This window comes from Drosophila obscura, unplaced genomic scaffold (assembly GCF_018151105.1).
Source record: "Drosophila obscura isolate BZ-5 IFL unplaced genomic scaffold, ASM1815110v1 contig_17, whole genome shotgun sequence".
NCBI lineage: Eukaryota > Metazoa > Arthropoda > Insecta > Diptera > Drosophilidae > Drosophila > Drosophila obscura.
Window position 1 is genome coordinate 3,366,890 of NW_024542757.1, and position 17,751 is coordinate 3,384,640.

General features: G+C 47.1%; 1 protein-coding gene across 3 annotated transcripts in view; it reads right to left on the minus strand.

Moving 5' to 3' along the window:
* Nucleotides 1-491: 491 nt before the first annotated feature.
* The window catches only part of LOC111077611 (ecdysone receptor), a 70,362-nt gene continuing 53,102 nt past the window's right edge, over nt 492-17,751 (minus strand). For all 3 annotated transcript variants that reach the window (XM_041592077.1, XM_022371957.2, XM_041592078.1), the window contains 4 exons: nt 2,254-2,804; nt 2,026-2,169; nt 1,803-1,955; nt 492-1,703 (listed from right to left, as the gene is read on the minus strand). In XM_041592077.1, coding sequence (XP_041448011.1) covers nt 591-1,703; nt 1,803-1,955; nt 2,026-2,169; nt 2,254-2,804 — 1,961 coding nt within the window. In that variant the 3' untranslated portion in view covers nt 492-590. The remainder of the gene's footprint in view (nt 1,704-1,802; nt 1,956-2,025; nt 2,170-2,253; nt 2,805-17,751) is intronic.

The window sequence follows — 17,751 nt, forward strand, 5'->3', positions numbered from 1 at the left end:
AACAATCTTTACTCTCTTCTCTCTGCCACGTCCCCACACAACCCTACTCTCTTCTACATTCTGCACTCGCCTCTTTCTCTCTCTGTTCGAAATGGAGGACGTATCGATATCGAAAAACAAAATTCGAGAATTGACTGTGAGGCGGAAGCAATCGGCCACACGATCCACATAATTACTTGATGATTTTTCAATTGTTTTTCCATTCAGTGTGTCTCTTCCTCTCTCTCACTGTCGCTGTCGTTTTTCTATTCATCTCTCTCTTCTTTTTTTGTATGTGTTTTTTTTTTTCTTTTAGCATTTGTGTAATTTTTAATAATTTGTTTGTCGGTTATATCGTACGGATAATGACTTATCGCTAATATTTGCAGACTTAAGACTAAATAACTGCATTTTACGCTTGTCCTGCCGTGATCCCTCCATCTGGCATCACGATCAGGCATCCCCCCGATGATCGTGTTGATCGGGATGTCTGTAAGAGTGTTGTTCAGCTGCCTTTCCTTCTCCTTCTCATAGTCCTAGTCCTAGTCGAGCAGGACCCCACCCACCTCATGCAGGATGGTGTGGTGGTGCTGCTGATGGTGGGGCAGGGGCTATGCCGTCGTCGAGTGCTCTGACTTGACCGCCACGCCGGCGATCAGCTGCTCCTGATGCGGGTGCAGCGGCACGCCCATCAGTGCCATGGCCGTCTGCGCATTCGCGTACATGCTGACGGGCGCAGCCCCGTTGCCCGGCGTCGCCGTAGTGGAGCTGGCGGGCACCGCCGCCGTGATGCTGGTGGAGGATGTGGCTGCCGCTGTGGTGGGGCCCATGGCTCCGCCACCACCAACGCCGCCGATGTAATCGCTGCTGGTGCTCACGGCCGACACGGATCCGGAACTGGATCCAGAGCCGGAAACGGAAACGGAAACAGAGGCAGTGGCGGGAACAGAAACGGCGACTGGGGCGGAGGGTAAGGGCAGAGGCTGAGGCAGAGACAGAGGCTGGGGCTGGGGCAGCGGCAGCGGCACCGTGTGAGTGGGCAGCGGATGGATCTGATGCTGGTGGTGGGCGGCCGCCGCAGCCGCCGCCTGTGAGGTGGAAGCGGAGTCGGCATCTAGTCCCGCGGTAATGGCACCGCCAACGGCACCGCGCATGCGTTCCGCCCGATCCATGCGTTCCGCGCGCTCCAAGCGCTCCAAGCGCTCGTTTTCCTCCTGCTGGATTTGCAGGTGCGACTGCACCTGGGGCGGGATGGCGTGGACGTCCCAGATCTCTTCGAGGAACTTGGGCAGCTTGCGGTTCTTGAGCTTCAGCGAGAAGCACATCTCGGCGTTCTGGTTGCCCAGGGTGCGCAGCTCGGTAAGAATGGAGAGGAGCTTGGCGTAGAAGACGAGGCTCATGGTGTCGCCGCAGTGGCGGTTGAGTATATAAATGCGTAGCGTGTCGATGTAGTAGCTCTGTATCGCCTCCACCAGCTGGGCCTTCTCAAGGCCCGGCCGGTCCGAGAAGATCACAATGGCAGTGAGTAGCGCGTACTCGACGTTGTCCACCTTCATCGAGAACATCTGGCGGCAGAAGTGCAGCAGGTCCTCAATGTTGTCCGCCATTCCGGCCATTTTGTACGAGTCCCGCGTGTAGGATCGATTATTCGCAAAGAATATCGAGTCCGAATTGTGATCGTAGCGCCGCGCCATGCGCAACATCATGACCTCCGATGAGCAGGCCTTAAACGAGAGAGAGAGGGAGGGATAGGGGGTTACAGATATATCGGCATCAATGGGCATCAATCGGGCATCAATGGGGCATCAATGGGGCATACTCACCTTCAGTAACGTGATCTGATCCTCCTGGGGTATCTTTGTAAACGCTGGTAGACCTTTAGCAAACTCAACAATCAACTGAACCGTGAGTATGGTTATCTCGGTGATGTGTCGAAAGCTGACATCCGTCTGGCTCTCGTTCTCATCCGGGGTGCTCTGAAATCCAAATACGAGGAACCCATTAGAAGGGGACTTCTCCCTGGACGCTCTTCGAGGCTGTACCCACCATTATACGCCTGAGATCCTCTTCGGACGGCTGCTCGTAGCCATCCTGATACCAAATTAGCTTATATATAACGGCCAACTGATTGTACGTTAGTGGAGGTATATTGCGCGCTTGACACTTGGCCAAAATATCATCAGGTAGTAGCTGCCAGAGGAGGGAAAGAGAGAGGAGAGATCGGTCAGCGAATCTGCGGCAATCAGTTGCACGGCAATGCCCCATCCTACTTACCGGAATTGTGGCATGCTGCGGCGCCTCGCATGTCATCAGATCGAGAATCTCCTTCTTCACGTAGTCGTGGGTGCCAACGACGCTGCCGCCGCCGAGACTGGAGCCGCCACCCACACTACTGGCGCCGCCATTGCCGCCGTGCTGGGAGCTGGGGGAGGTGGTCATCTTGTCCTTCTCCTTCTGGGCCTTCTTCTCGCGCCGCTTCATCGCGCACTGGTTCTCCGGCACCACGCACTCCGGCCGCATGCCCACCGCCAGGCACTTCTTCAGGCGGCACTCCTGGCACTTCCTCCTCATGTACATGTCCATCTCGCACGCCCTTCCAAACTTGCAGCAGTATACGGCGCTCTTGGTGACGCTGCGCCGGAAGAAGCCCTTGCAGCCCTCGCAGGTGAGGGCATTGTAGTGGTAGCCGGAGGCCCTGTCCCCGCAAACGAGGCACAGCTCCTCCTGCACCCGCGGCGCCGGCCCCTTCTTGCTCTTCTTGGCATCGCAGCCCTCGTTCGCCGAATATCCGTTCAGGCTGCTCGAGGGCGAGAGATCATCGCGACCTGTACGGGGGAAAGATGAAAGCAAAAGATCAGTTTTAGTTCTCTCTCTGTATCTCAGTCAGAAACTCGTCCATAAAACATTAGAAACCCAAATAAATAAATTTTCCGTTTCTGTTTTCTTGTTATTTTCGAGTTCTATGTTCTCCGAACATTTGCATTTTTTGCAAAACTCCCATTCCGATTATAATCTGTGTGCGCTTCTGTGTCCGATAACAGACGCGAAACGGGGCTTGGCGCTGTCCACCCTCCCCCTGCTGGCCCTCATCCATCTCCATCTCCAGCGCACCGACAGAACACAAATTTAAAATTCAATTAACGTTGTCGCTCAAAGTCACCGTCGAAATCAGCGAAGGAATGGATTGTGGAAGAGGAATGCTCGAAATTGGGGGTTCAAGCCACTAGCCACCAGCCACGACACACCAAGGCGAGTTCCATGATCCAGTTCTGGGAAATTATGCAGAAAAAAAACCATCCGAGAGTGCTCTAGGAGTTACGTTTTCACTGCACAAATCAAGTGATGTGTGGATGTCGGGTAATAGTCAAAGTGGATTCCATGTGGATGGAGAGTCTATTACAGAAATCGGTAGGTCTTTGGCAACATTTTTACCTATTTCATTGGGATAGAATTCGGAGATTCCAATGTGGGATTTTATGAAATATTCAGAGTTTTTTTTTGTTGTTGTTGTAATATTCAACAACCAATCGACTCCCCTTATCGATTATGTTTGGACAGAGGAGTGGCTACTCCATAACTTCAGGCTGGTAGAGGAGGAGGAGGAGTAGAGGGTGTGGGAGTTGGAGAACTATGAATGGCGTTTCATGAAGATACATTATACAAATAGTCACGTTCCACACAAAAGAGAGAGAGAGAGAGAGAGATAAAAAGAATATCAAGTGCAAGTTTCCCCCACAAAGGCACTAACGACAGATGCGCAGGGTGTGGGAGGATCGGGCATGTGGAAGGGTATGGTGGTATGGTGGCGTGGTAAAAATGGGTGTTCGTGGCACATAAGTGGATAAAAAGATACGACAAAGCGGCGTGTTGCTGCAACTGCAACTGCAATGACAATGACAGCAGAAGGAGGGGGCAGCGGCAGAGCCAATGGCAGTAGCAGTGGCAGTGGCAGATGGCAGACAAGACGCAAACGCAGGCTTAGACACTTGTCTGAGAAGGGAGCAGAAGTAGCAGGAGGAGTAGAAGTAGCAGAAGGAGGAGTGGAAGAACAAGAAGGAGAAACAGAAGAAGCCAAAGCGGCAAAGACGCCACTTGGCCAGAAGTGCGCCACAGCTTTTTCCCTGTATCCCCCTCCACTCTCCTTGTTCTGCCTATGGCAACTGTTTCTGCTTCTATTGCTGCCTCTCCTTTTCCTTCCTTCTTCACTCTCGGCCACCTCCTCGTTCCATCTAGCTGCCACACTGCAGCCGAGTGCAACGCAGTGCATTGTCGGCCTAACACACTTTTCCGCTGTCCGCTTTCCACCCCCCCCACTCACATGCCCACAAACATTCGCCTTAAATCATTGCCCGCCCATACGCCCCGTTGTCTTGTTCTACGAGTCGACTCTTGGCTGCAGCCGAATGCAGCGCCGCCTGCAGCTACTTTCCCTCCAACCGAACCACGTCGCTGCGTCACTGCGCGTCGCTGGCGTTTCAATTTCACTGCCATCGCCAGGAAGATGGTGGGGGGGGGGGGGGGAGGAAAAGCGATAGCAAAGAAAAGAAAATGAAATAAGCGACGGCGTCAGGCAAACTTTGTCTGCTCCAGCGGCTCGTGGAAATGTGGAGGAGACGCCACCATGACTGCATTTTCCCTGCACTAAAGCTCTGTGCATGTGTGTGTGTGTGGAAATACATATATGTATGTATGTATATATGTATAATATATGCATGTGGAAAAATCGCTGTGGCAGCAGGGAAATCTTGTGGCTAAAAGTAAAAACCTGCTTGCTGGCCAAACGACTCTCCTCTCCTCCCGCCACTCCCCTTGACAATGACAGGCCTTGAATGAATTGGGAAAGGCAGGGGGGGGGGGGATCCCCAACGATCCCATGGATCATGTTTGTTTGGTTTTGTAGTTTAGCTGGGTGAAGGCACTGCAATATTCACTTGATGACTGCATTTCCATGCTTTTCTTTCTACACGGACGCCTCTCCATTGAAATGCATAATGAAGGGTAAGGTTCCATAGCCGAAGCAGCCGATACCCTTGCATATTCTTTTTGTTTATTTGATGGCCATGTCGAACAGTGAGCCAATCTTGTCAGTTCCGACAGGTTATACCCCACTGAGAGGGTATACAAAACGAACACACACACACACACACACACATGTACAGTGGAGCCACATTTCAGTTTTCACTGATGAAAAGACAGTTTCACGCAATGCAGGAAGGGCGAAGGGAATAAGTAGAAGTAGAAGAGTGCTGAGCAGGGGAGTGGAGAGTGGGAGAGCACAACAGAACGAAGCGAAACGGAACGGAACGCCATGAAGTAAGAAACAAAGGCAGAAGCAGAAGCAGCAGCAGAGCAGAAGCAGCAGCAGCAGCAGAACCAGAAACAGAAAGAGCAGAATGGATGGATGGATGGGAAACAAAAAAAGTGGAAGCCAAAACGGCAACACAACACAAAAGATACCACCCCCGGGAGGCCACGTCCCACCCATCTCGTTAGCCTCTCGTGCCGCTCGCCACTCGCCTGCCCCCCTCTGGCGCTTCCACATTTGGAGTTCATTGTGTTATTGTGCTTGCTCTCTGCCGCCGCACTACATACCCACATAATCCATGTAAACTGAGGCAGTGGCAGTGGCAGCGGCAGCGGCAGCGGCAGAAACCATAGCTATGGCCAAACACAAAAGCCAACTCTCTGGGCAGAGAGCAGAGGCAGTGGCAGTGGCGGTGGCGGCTGCAGCGAGTGCCAAGACAGTGCTGTGATCTTGGCTTTATTCCCGCTAAATAATTGTGCATGGATCGTAATCTCTTAATGGAACTACAATTAAATAACAATTGAGAGCTCGTTTATGGCGAATTAATATTCAAATATTCAGGCATTGCATTTAGGTTTCGAATTCCCGCTAAATACTGTGAATGTAGCTCTAGCCGAAGAAGTGCAGCTGACAGCACTGGGCTGTCTGCCAGCGCAGCAGCCCGCCAGAGAAGAGGCCCAGCAGAGCGCTCTCTTGCATTTGCTTAAGCTCTCTCTCTCTCTCTCTCTCTCTGACCATGCACGCTCTTTCAGTCTGTCTCCCTCTCCTTGCACTCTGCTCGCGCGCCCTTGCTCAACAAAAGCTAAAAAATGTTGATGTAGGCCTCGAAAAATATGCAGTTTGCCTTTGGCATTGCCACTGTCACTGCAAGCAGCGCTGCTGCTGCTGCTGCTGCTGCTTCTGCCTTTCTTTCTCTCTCTCTCTGTTCATCTCCTGCCTCTCCCTCTCGTGCAATGCAGTTCCACGTGCTGGTGTGTGCCCGAGTGAGAGAGGTGGGGTGGGGGATAATGCATGTCGCACACTCTTTTCCAGCGTGGTATAGGTAAGTTCTCCCTTCTGCTGCTGCTTTGCTGCCTCTGTCTCTGTTTGCGTGCATTTCATTTTATACTATACGCTTTTTTCTGCATTTTTTTTCGCACACTTTTTTGTTTATTTTGGTTTTTGTGCCTGGCAAAGAAATGAAGCTTTTTTTTTTTTTGCTTGTTGCTGTTTTTGTACTTCGCTATTCTATGGCAACGTTCCTGTGTTTGTGTGCTCCTGCAGCAGTGCAATATTTTTAAGCGGCTTGTTTTTTGTGTATGCATAAAAAAGAGAAGAAAGAAGAACGGAGCACGGAGCACGGAGCGCGGAGCGGAAGAGAGTGTAAGAGTGCCAGAGATGGGGCGCTGTGCAAATAGCGCCTTCTGTTGCACTGAAAAGCAAAACAAATCAAACACACACCCACTCCACCCATCAGCGTGCATTTTCCACACCACCTCTGATGGGGTATATATTAGTTGAGTCGAGGAGTCGAGGGTGTGGAGCAGCAGGCGGCAAGCAAAGTTTGCTTGTACGATTTGCAGTTGGCTTTCATATGAAATGGACGATATGAAAGACAAATATATATTTCACCTATTCATAACAGCAGAGAGAGAGAGAGAGAGAGAGAGAGAGGCAGGCAGGCGGGGATAAGAGCTATTTCCGATTTTAAGCCTTAAAGCTTTCCTCAAATATTCCAAGTGATGAGTTTTTGGTGGAAACCATAGATCAAGGTGAACGCTGGTTTTCATTAGATTCCACAAATAAGGTTATTCCTCCATTAATAATACCCATATTTACAGGCACACTCTTTAAATGGTATGCGCTAGCCTCTAGCCTGGGGTGGTGGGTGGTTCGGGTATGCTGCAGGGGAGACTGCCTTGATTTTATGGCTTTTGCTTGGCGCCACATTCATTGTGGGCATCATATATCTTGCTGCAAATCATCCAGAATGGTTATTTATGTCATTTGGGGTTTAGAGTTGCAGGGCAGAAGGGCTGCATGTGGCATGGTAAGCTGCTGGCCCAAGTTGAGGATGCAATTTCCCTCCTTTTGGTTTGGTTTTGAGAACTAGAGAAGGATATTGGATATTTAATGTTGATTTAAAATGTTCCTTCTTGTAGCTGTAGCTTCTAAGACAATCCTCCATGAATTCCTCTAGTTTATCTTTCATCTGTGCCATTGCTGCAACAAATGGAACTCGCTCCAAGCCAAAATCATCACAACAACTGCCACTATGGGGGCCCCATTTGTGATTGTGCATGCATTCGTCATAACTCTACCCGCGGAATCGAGTCAGAAATCATTGACACATTTCCTGCATATCCTTTGTTTATTTGTTGACCCAGGGCCTACGACAGCAGTGCAGGCCGATTACATAAGCGAAAGCCGACGACCCTAAATCAAAACACATTGAGAAGGCCCAACTAACCACCAAATACCAGGGGGCTTACCACACGGCCAGGGGAGTGCTGGAGCTGGCAAAGGGAGGTGCCTGGGGGTGCATATCCACCTTGGCTTTGGCTTTGGCTGTAGCTTTAGCTATAGCTTTAGCTGTGGGATGATTTGTGATGGCCAGCCGCCCCAGTAGTTAAGGCTAAAATCAACAAGGGCCCACCAGTCCAGTACCACCCACGGGTGGTGTGCGCGGTGTGGCGGTGTGGTGGTGCGGCGGGGTGGGGATGGCAGTGCAGTGGTAACGGTATACATATATCTGGAGTTGAAAAACTGTACCAAAGCCAGCGCATGTCCGATGCACTCTTCTCTGCAGTTCTCTCTTTGGGTCTCTCTTTCTCTCTCTCTCTGTTGTTTTGGGGTTGCACACGTTTTTCTGTACCCCCAACGGGTGGAGCGTGAGGCATGGGGCATGGGGCATGCGACATGGGGTTCTAGTGCAAGGCTGCAATTTATTTTGCACGAGTTTCTCAGTTGTTAGTCACGTTCCCACCACCACCCCAGAGCCACCCAACCCTTCCTTAGGGCCTCTCCGACTTTGTGCTGAGTTTACAAGGCAGAAAAATTGATTTTTTCAGTTCGTTGGCATGCTGCCGCCTGGGGGATCGCTGTCGCTCCTACCCAGTCCTTGCTTTGACCAGCCAGCAGCCAGCACGAGGGGCCACGGACAGGGACACAGGGTTGCAAGGTAGCTGAAAAAATGGTTTTTAACCTACTTTGGTCACAGGTCGACATTTAGACGAGGGTCGTCGCATGACCTTTCGTGTGTTTCGGAACGCATTCTCCTCCACTCAACGGCCGCTGCTTCCTTCTGTTGCAGGTTGCATTTTTCGTAGGAGATTCAGTTAACAGAAATGCTGCCAAGCCCCCAAACAGAGGAAGCGACGCCCGCGCCATTTTAGCGGCAGCATTTTAAAAATGGCTGCCAAGCGAAGGGTTTAGGTTTGGGAATGGTTTCCGTTTCCGTTTGGAAATGTTTCAATGGGAAATACCATTACGAGGGCTGAGCATGATTGAATTTTCACTAAATTGTGATTTCTCTTGGAGTTTTCAAACTTTAAGCTTCACCTGAGGCTTGCCCAACACTGACCCTCTCTCACTATGAACTCTGTTAATGAACTCTCCAAACATGCACATATTTATATACATTCGTTAAGCCTCTGTTAACCACTGAACCATCCATCAAAGCTCTGTCCATGCCCCTGCCCCTGCCCCTGCTGTACTGGGAGCCGCCTCCTGCCGTGTATTAATTTGCATGCAACATCATATCCTCTTCTATGTACATATGTATATATAGAGCTCTGATGGTTGTTTACAATTAGCTTTTTATGAGGAACATATGTTTTACATAACGTATCCATGTGCGCCTACCAACACTGGCCAGCTAAAGCCCCCGACATTCAGACAGACCTACCCAGAGGTAGAAGTCATAGCCAGATTCTGCGAGGCGGAGTGTTAACAGGGAGGCTCCATATCCGAACAATGGAGCGAGCGAGCGCACAACAAATGGCAATGGAGTGAAGCCATTAAGAAATACAACAAAAAGGCGAAAAGGCAGGCGGGAAGGCAGGCAAAAACAACAAATAAACTGCGAAAGAATGAGTGCTAAAATAGATGAGCGAAAAGAAATGAAGAAGTTTCAGAGCAAACAACAAAAACAAAAGCGTCACAGTAAGTCGCATCGCATAGCGTCGCTTCACAGTCGCGTCTTGTCTCAGAGATGGATTGGATGTTGTAGGTATATTGGGTGGGGAACACTCCGTATAATGGCTGATGGGTGGAAATGGTGGAAAGTTTGGCAACGTCGCAAATACACCCTCCCTCCATAGGTGGGTTTCCTGGGGGTAAAGTACTTATTACATACGGATACTGGGATATCTTGAAGCTAACATTTAGAAGAAAATATAAAATAGAAGATCACTCCAATGAAGTGCAACAACAGGGCACTAAAACAGTCCAGTGCTGGACAATAAAAAATTCGTATAAAATAATACCCGCAGAATTTATAGCAAAATTTTACTGCAATGTGCCGCTATCCACAGCTCATTCTTTCCTCCTCAGCCTCAGCCTCACCCTCACCCTCAACCACACTGCACCCCACACCAATTGCAGCAGGCAGTGAAGCATTCTTCTTGGTTTTTTATGCAAAATCGTGCACACAAACTTTTATTCAAGTGCAGTTTGTTCTTGTTCTCGTTCCCATTCTCATTGGTGCTTTTTTTTGTGCTTCTATTGAAGTTTCAGCGAACGGAAGTTTTTAATTAAATATGAAATATACAGAAATAAAAATAAAAGCGAAACGAAACGAAACGAGAACAGAACGAGCTACAGATGCACAGTAGCTAGCTTAAAGTCGACCTTGTTGGGGTAGGTAAAAGTCCAATTTAGTTTCTCTTTGGTCTGCTCTCAGCATCGGCATCACTCTCCCTCCCTCTCTCCCAGCACACATCCTCTAGGGCACACCCTGTGTTGAGCCAGCCCTTGTCTGGCTCTCTGGTATTTCCATTTTACTGTTATTGTTATTACATTATCAACATGTTGTCCGACAGCATCCCCATCCCATCCCAGCCCATCCCATCACCCCACACAGACTCCAGTCGCGGGTACAGCCCGCCGCCAACGGTCTCCATTGTCTGGGACTTGTTTTCGTCTTGACTGTAGACTTATTAAATATCATTCACATTGTTGCTGGTCAGTGATTTTTATTGAGCGACAGGCACAAAGTTCTTGTTCTCCTTCTCTCGTTGTCGTTGTTGTTGTTAAGTCTGCAGCTGTGTCTCTTATTATTACAACTGTCTGTCGACGACCACGGGTTAGTGTGCGTCCTTGAAGTCATTTACGTCACTTGACAAGCGGCGAAAAGGGGAGCACGAAAACGGGGAGAGACGTCTGCTGAGACTTGGCTTCAGTTAATGCATTCAATGGGATCCAAATTAATGGATATTCCGAGTGACAGCAGGCGCAAGAGGAGACTAATAGGGATTCAGCGTGTTGGATGAAGATATCCAAGCCAAATGAAATATATAAATAAATGCTAGAATATTGACTTATATCGTTGTTGGATGTTTCAGCCAACTTTAAACGGATCTAAAATGGCTGCAAGTGTTTTTTTGGCAACCAAGAGAAATGTGTCTTCCCATCACCCCAAAGGAGTGCCCAAGCGGACGCCATTGCACAACACTTTTGAAGTTGTTATCGAATCTCGATCTCGCGTTCCCCTTTAACATTGACACCGAATTCGGTTTCGGCGCTTTTCCATGGTATTTCTCTTACATTTCGCTCCATTCAGCCAGCGACAGCGACAACCGCAAGGCATTGAACTGCACCAAAAATTAAAAAAAATTGTTTATACAAATTTCATGGGAGCTGAAGCGATGACGGGAGGAAGAAGAGTCTCTGTTTACGGCAACGGAGCAGACAGACATTTGCAACTAATTATTCCGGGCCGAAAAACGTGGCGCATTTGATGCTTTACTTGCTTCACAGGCAAACAGTCGAGCAGGCAAACAGTCGCCGGTGGTGGCGACGGTGGCCGTGGCCAACTGTGCGTATGCGCAATTTCCTCAGGCTCTTGACATTGTGGGAAATTCTTTTGTAGAGTGCAGCAGAAAAACCTCACATCTAGGGGTTTGTGTGTGTGTGTTTGTGTGTCGGTATCTGTTTGGCGTATTACATTACAGCGTCGCCCTCTGGTTGTAAAACGAGCAAAGCGCAACCGAAAATATATTTTGGTGCGCTCATTCGAAGTGGAAACGGAGCAGAGGAGAGCAGAGGAGCACTCTCGCTCGATATTACAAAATTCATTTCCAGGAATTTCTTTGAATTTTGCAGCGCCAGGCAAAATTCACTGGAAATTGAGTGCAAATACCTGTGCTATAATCCAATTGAGACCATTCTGACGACGCGACGGCACCGACTGACGACCCCTTCTTGTACGAGTATATCATGTGACGGACAAGTGCGCGGCGGCGCTCATTGCCATGCCACAAATCCACAAATCTACAAAAATCTCCCTTGGCTTAGTAATATCTTAATTCAAAATATTTTTGCATTGAATATTCCTAAAAAGATGTGGTAGCTGGAAGATACATATATCTTTCTACGCTATAACTTTCTACAAGCGTTTTTGAAGCTTCGGTTTGGAGTGGCAATCGCAGGGATACATTCTGGGAGCCATTAAAACCACTTTGTCTTTGTTTTTTTTTTACATTTTGTTCAGCAATTACATCCATCAAAATTAAATATAATTGCCAAGTGCCACTGAAATCTGTAGAGAACTTTGTACGTCTGACGAAACATTTGGAAATGATTTATGGGCCTTTAACGATAAGTTAATTTTTGAGACAATATCTTTGTAATGGATTGCTAAATATGATTCCAAAAAGAAGCAGCAATGTCTTACAGAATCTGTTATATATCTTTATAAGAGATATATAAAATATATAATATTAATACCCATAATTCATGGCTTATTCATGGATCTTCGTTTATATCTTGCCATTCCCATTATCATTCTCCAATGTATACTGATCCTAATAGCCCTCCATTTGCCACCTCTTTCCTTTTGTGAACTAATCCTAATAGCCCCCATTTGCCCCCCACCACCAGCTGCCACCGCCGCCTGCTCTCCTTTATCCATCCGTGGTTTGGTTTGTATTGTACATTGTACATACATTTTTGTTGTTGTTTGTTTGTTGGCAGCAATTTCGGTTTTGTGCCAATTGTTGAGCATATTTTTTGCCTTTGTTTTTTATTGAAAGCAATTTATTAATTTTATTTTTCGGTGTTGCTACGACAAAATGTATGTCAAGGGGCAACTTGTCAGTCATAGGATTTCAGTCGTCCGCCTGTCAAAAACTTTTTTTTCTCTTGCCCCGCTTGTGCCTCCCTCTCACTCTCTCTCTGTCTCTCGTGCGAAAAGAAATTGCGCAAAGGGGCAGCTGTGACTGCCTATAAGAGTGGCAGCAGCAGTGCCAGTGGCCCACCGTGTGGGAGTCAATTGCCAAAGATAACTTCATACCTACATACATATGTACATACATATGTGGATGTATTTATAAAGATATATATCTACAGTACTTGTACGGTTACACAAGTGGCCCACTGTGTGGGCCTTACCTGCTCGTTCATTCGATATTTTGTTGTGTGTGTGTTTTCTGTCATGTGTCATTACCTGCAAAGACAGAGAGAAAAGAGAGGCTCACATTAGCAGAGTTCTGGTAAACTTGATCTAGAATTGTACATATATGTATGTATGATGTGGCATAGTGCTCGACCTAGTGCACAGCTCTCTTATTACATTTCCGCAACAGCACAGCAACAGCAAACAGCAACAGCAAAGAGCCATTGCCACAGGGCCTAAACTTCACAGCTCGCCACACTTCCGCTGGATACTTTAATTACAGGCAAAAGCACAGAGAGCCACACAGCCATACAGCCACAGAGCCACAGTCAAACGATTTTCTCGGCCTGGCCTGGGTAAATGAAACCCAGGCCCCAAGGTGAGGCTCGAGAACTGGCCAGGGGTTTCGATGCGGCAGTCGGCCGTCGGCAGTCGGTAAAGGGAACCTTTCCGAAATCGACATTTCAACTATTTATAAACATGCGATCATCAAGTAGCATCATCAGCAGGGCAAGACGAAGCCCCTGCAGAAGTCGAGTGGAGTGGCAAAAGGCAGGCGGTTAGATGGCTCTCAAGATTTCCCTGCCATGGAGCTATTAAAGCTGTCAAGTACTGTCAAGCATGGCCCAGTCGCAGGCCAAAATCGGGGGAGAGGGCAAACAAAAGGTGGTTGTCAAATGATTTAGTAGCAGTAGCAGGTAGACGTAGACCCCCAGAACGCGTGCGAGAACGGAGTGTAATTGGCCCAGAAGTTCCATTAAGGGAGAGAGAGAGAGCAGTGCTTAAATAAGTTGCAAGTAGCAAGTGGACAGTCCCTCATTAAATGCATAATGCTAGGAGCGAAAAACTGAATAAATGAAAGCAACAAAAAAAACTGGCCGTCTAATCATTTCATTTCACAAAAAGTTGGCAGCCTCAAAGGCAAGCTCCAACTTTAATCTTTCTTGCCGTCTCCGTGTCTCCGTCTCTGTGGCTAATTGTCATCTACTACATCAGCTACCCGTTTGGTCGTTTGGCCCACCTGTCGGCAATTAAATGGAGTCCAATTAAATCCAATGAATGAAAACAAAATCAAAATGGAGATGGAGATGGAAACTGAGAAACAGCCAAACAGAAATCAACGCAGAAATAGAGAAGTAAAACAAAGCACAACAGAAAATTGCAAAAATAATTCACCATCCAAATCCATGGAAAACGAAAAGCCAGAGAGAGGGAAAACTGGCATTTCCCACATGGCGAAAATGGAAACCAAACCGTCGCACCGTTCCACACTCAAAGTAGGTTCGGGCAAGTGCAGTGGGGCTGCTGGCTGCTATCTGCAATCTCTGGGCCAAGACTGCAGTATTTGTGTCTGTATCTGTAGCTGTAGCTGAGTATCGGGCAGATACAGAAGCGTACGAATAGTAGCAGCTGCATTGCCGCTTTCTAAACTACGGCAGCAACTCCACACACACACACACACAGGGCCTCTCGTCTCACATGATCTGGGGATCTGGTTGAGGCTGCTGCTGTTGCTGCTGTTGCTGCTGCTGCTGCTCTGGGGCCTCTCTGGTCGCTCTCGTCTACGTGCTTTCGTTTCGTTTCGTTTGGATCGTTTCAAACGCTCGTTTGTGCCACAACATGGCCTTGAATTTTTAATCAAGTTTCGCGCTAGTCGCATGCTCCAAGCCTCGGTCTCTGCCTCTGTCTCCGTCTACGTCTCGAAACGAGCCTCAAGGCATGATCATGGCTAACCATACCCCTTCCGCCCCGGCCCGCCCCGCCACCTCCTCAAATTGCTCCGTCATGTTGGCCAAGTCGCGTCTTAGCCCGACTCTCCGGCGAGTCTCTGTATTAGTGTTTTAGGCACTAAATTCGAAACAAGTTCTATTGAACTTGGCTTCCCTCTGCTGCTCTGCGCTGCTCTTCAAAACAACAACAACATTTTTTGCCTCGTTTTTTTTGTGTTTTTGTTTTTTCTTTGGTTTTTCAGACTTTTATTTTTTTGCAAAATGATTAATGGAATTTATGACTTTTTTTCCTCGTTGTTTTTGGTTTTGGCAACAACTGACAAAAATATCCAACACACACACATTCGTGTATTAAAACTAAAAAAAAAAAACAAAATAAAGAAATAATATTATTTTACCCACCAAAAACCACGAAAAAGTAACAGCAACAACAAAAACTGCCTGCTTTGCAAGAAGGAAAGGAAAGCACAAAAAAAGCTTACAATTTTCAACAAGAATATGGGAATTAAAATCAAAGGAAGAAGGCCTATGCCCATACCAATACGAAGTGGCCCATACCCTTAGCCAACCCGTACACTAGGTTTAAAGAACAAAAAGAGGAAACAACACTATCGAAAATTCTTTGTATTAAGGTTCTTCAGCTGTTAAAGATCTCTTGGATCCCCGACAAATGTATTTTGATAAAAAGAATAAGAGAAACGATAAAGAAAAAAAAACACTCCAACGTTCAAACAAAAGAAATTCTTGGACATGTGATCAATCAAAATGTCTGCAAATTTAAGCACACAATGGATTCATCTTCAATTAAACGAAATCTGCCCAATAATAATGATTAAACACCCAAATATGTGTGGGGCCCTATGCTTTCCACATCCGCTGCAAACTCCCCTCACACGCCTGCTATACCCCACAAATCTGTATGCGAGTGAGAGTTATGGAAAAATGAAGAAAAACGTAGCCGAAGCAAATCGGAGAGCCGCCGCCATTCGTTTAGAATTTCAATTCTCTTTTTACGTATTTCTTTATTCTTCGCATTTTTTGCTTGCAAAATCAAATTTAGCCCGGGCCTCAGAGCCCAGGCAGAATTTTGTGTAATGAAGTTATGGGAAAACCTCTTTAAATCTTAGATAAAGGTACGCTTTTCGGGCGTTTCTTTTCTTGCTTAAACTTCCTTTTTTTTCTACCTATTCTCTCCAGCTCGCCACCTTTTCTCATCCCTCGTATATTCTCTCCATATATCTACATGCGAAATTTGTTTAATATAAACGAAAAGCCAAGAAATTTGTCACTCCCTGGCAAACCAAACAAGCGACAAATTCTCCTTTTTTTGTCGAGTGTGTGCGCATTTTAATGACTCTGACTTTGCATTTGACGTAAACCCCAAAATAAAACAAAAATGAAGAGAGATATAAGCGTCCCCTCCTTATGCACACATGTATATATGTATGTATGCACTATACATATATGCATATATGTATGGGGATGGACAGAGGGCGAAGGCAGTCTCAAATAAATGCCAAATGAGCCACAGTTTTGATTTATTGGGCGGCCCTGCATATTTTTGCATACACACTCTCGAAACGAAAGATCCCTTCTCCTCGCTCTGTCTTCTTTCGGTCTTGCTCTTTCTCCCTGCGACAACTTTTTCACTTAAGATTGGGTCAAAGTTTTCGCTTCTACCTAAACGCATAATTTGCATTTTCTGCCCAAAGTTCCTTGCCTCTCGCGAGAAGCTTTGTCAAATGATTCAATTTCAGCGTTGACTGGAAATGCATTTCGCAAAGAACACAGCAAAAAACCCTCTCGATTCCCGCAAGCACCCCCTTCCATTCCATTTAAAAACCACTACCCAACCCATCTCAAAAATGGTTTTCTTGTTAAAAATTGTTTGTTGTCTGTGCTTGTTTTTTGGGTGTGTACAAATTTTGAAATGTTGAAATGCATGCGAGTCAGCGGACTTTGGTTCTCTCGCATCGAAAGTCAAATGAATGCAAAGTCCACATCCTTTGCTGCCTCTCGCTGGCCCTGGCCCTGGCCCTGGCACCGGCCCTGTCCCTGTCCCTGTTCCTGTCACACTTTACATATGTTGTCGGCTTTCTGCTGAGTCTCTCTTCTTTTTTTGGGTTATCATGTTTGGAAGGGGCTTTTTGGGGACTTTATTAGTCATGTGTTGCATGGCAGTTGGCCATTCCTTAAGCGAGTTTGCGACTGTCACGCCCCAAGTATGTGGCACTAATTAATCAAACCAACTGCAGAGAGAGAGAGAGAGTGGAAGTAACTCCTGCCAGATCATCTCCAAGAAGATGTTACGATGCGTAGTCGGGGTCACCGATTCGGCAAGCAGTGTAAACAAAAAGGGAAGAACATGGCCATAGATTGCATAAGAAAATGGCAATTAAAACCCACATCGGGGTCACAATTTTTAGCAGGAAACATAAATGTGTGCCTGCAAAACACTAGCCTGCGGATAATTGGGACTCGCAAAACATTCAAGGGGTAACAGACAGTGGGAATTATCCCATTCTTAAACACTTTTTCCGTTGCGTGAGCCGTCGACAGTTTTCGTGTCATTAATAATGCTTCATTTTTGTTTTCTTTCTCTCGTCGGCCTCTCACAGTGCGTATGCGTAATATGCGAATATAAATGTATGAGATACGAGTGGGAATGAGTAATTGAATGATCCACTTTGACATTGAGTTGCGTGTGTGCTGGTGTGCTGGGTTGGCATTCGCGAATGAATAATATTCTCTATGACCAAAAGCCAATTATTAGTTAGATGAAGATAAGGCAGAGAGAGAGCGACCCCGAGAGCCGAGGAAATTGCAAGCAAATGCTTTGCATTCGGCTGCTCTTTTTTTTGGGTATTTGTTTCGGTATTTTGCGCTGATGCCAATTAAATTTTCAAATTCGATAAAAATCGCAAGCAGCACACACAAAGGAAAAGGATCTGAAACATTTGCAAACTACTTAAAAAATATAAATAAATGTCCGAAGAGGAGGACGAGGACGAGAACGAGGACCAGGAGCCGCAGTAGCTCGTTGAGTAGAAGCCAAAGTCCGTGGCAGATGGAGACCGCAACAGCTGCCACCGAAAGACGGCAGAAACAAAAAGAAGTCAAGACGAAGACGAAGCCGAAGACGG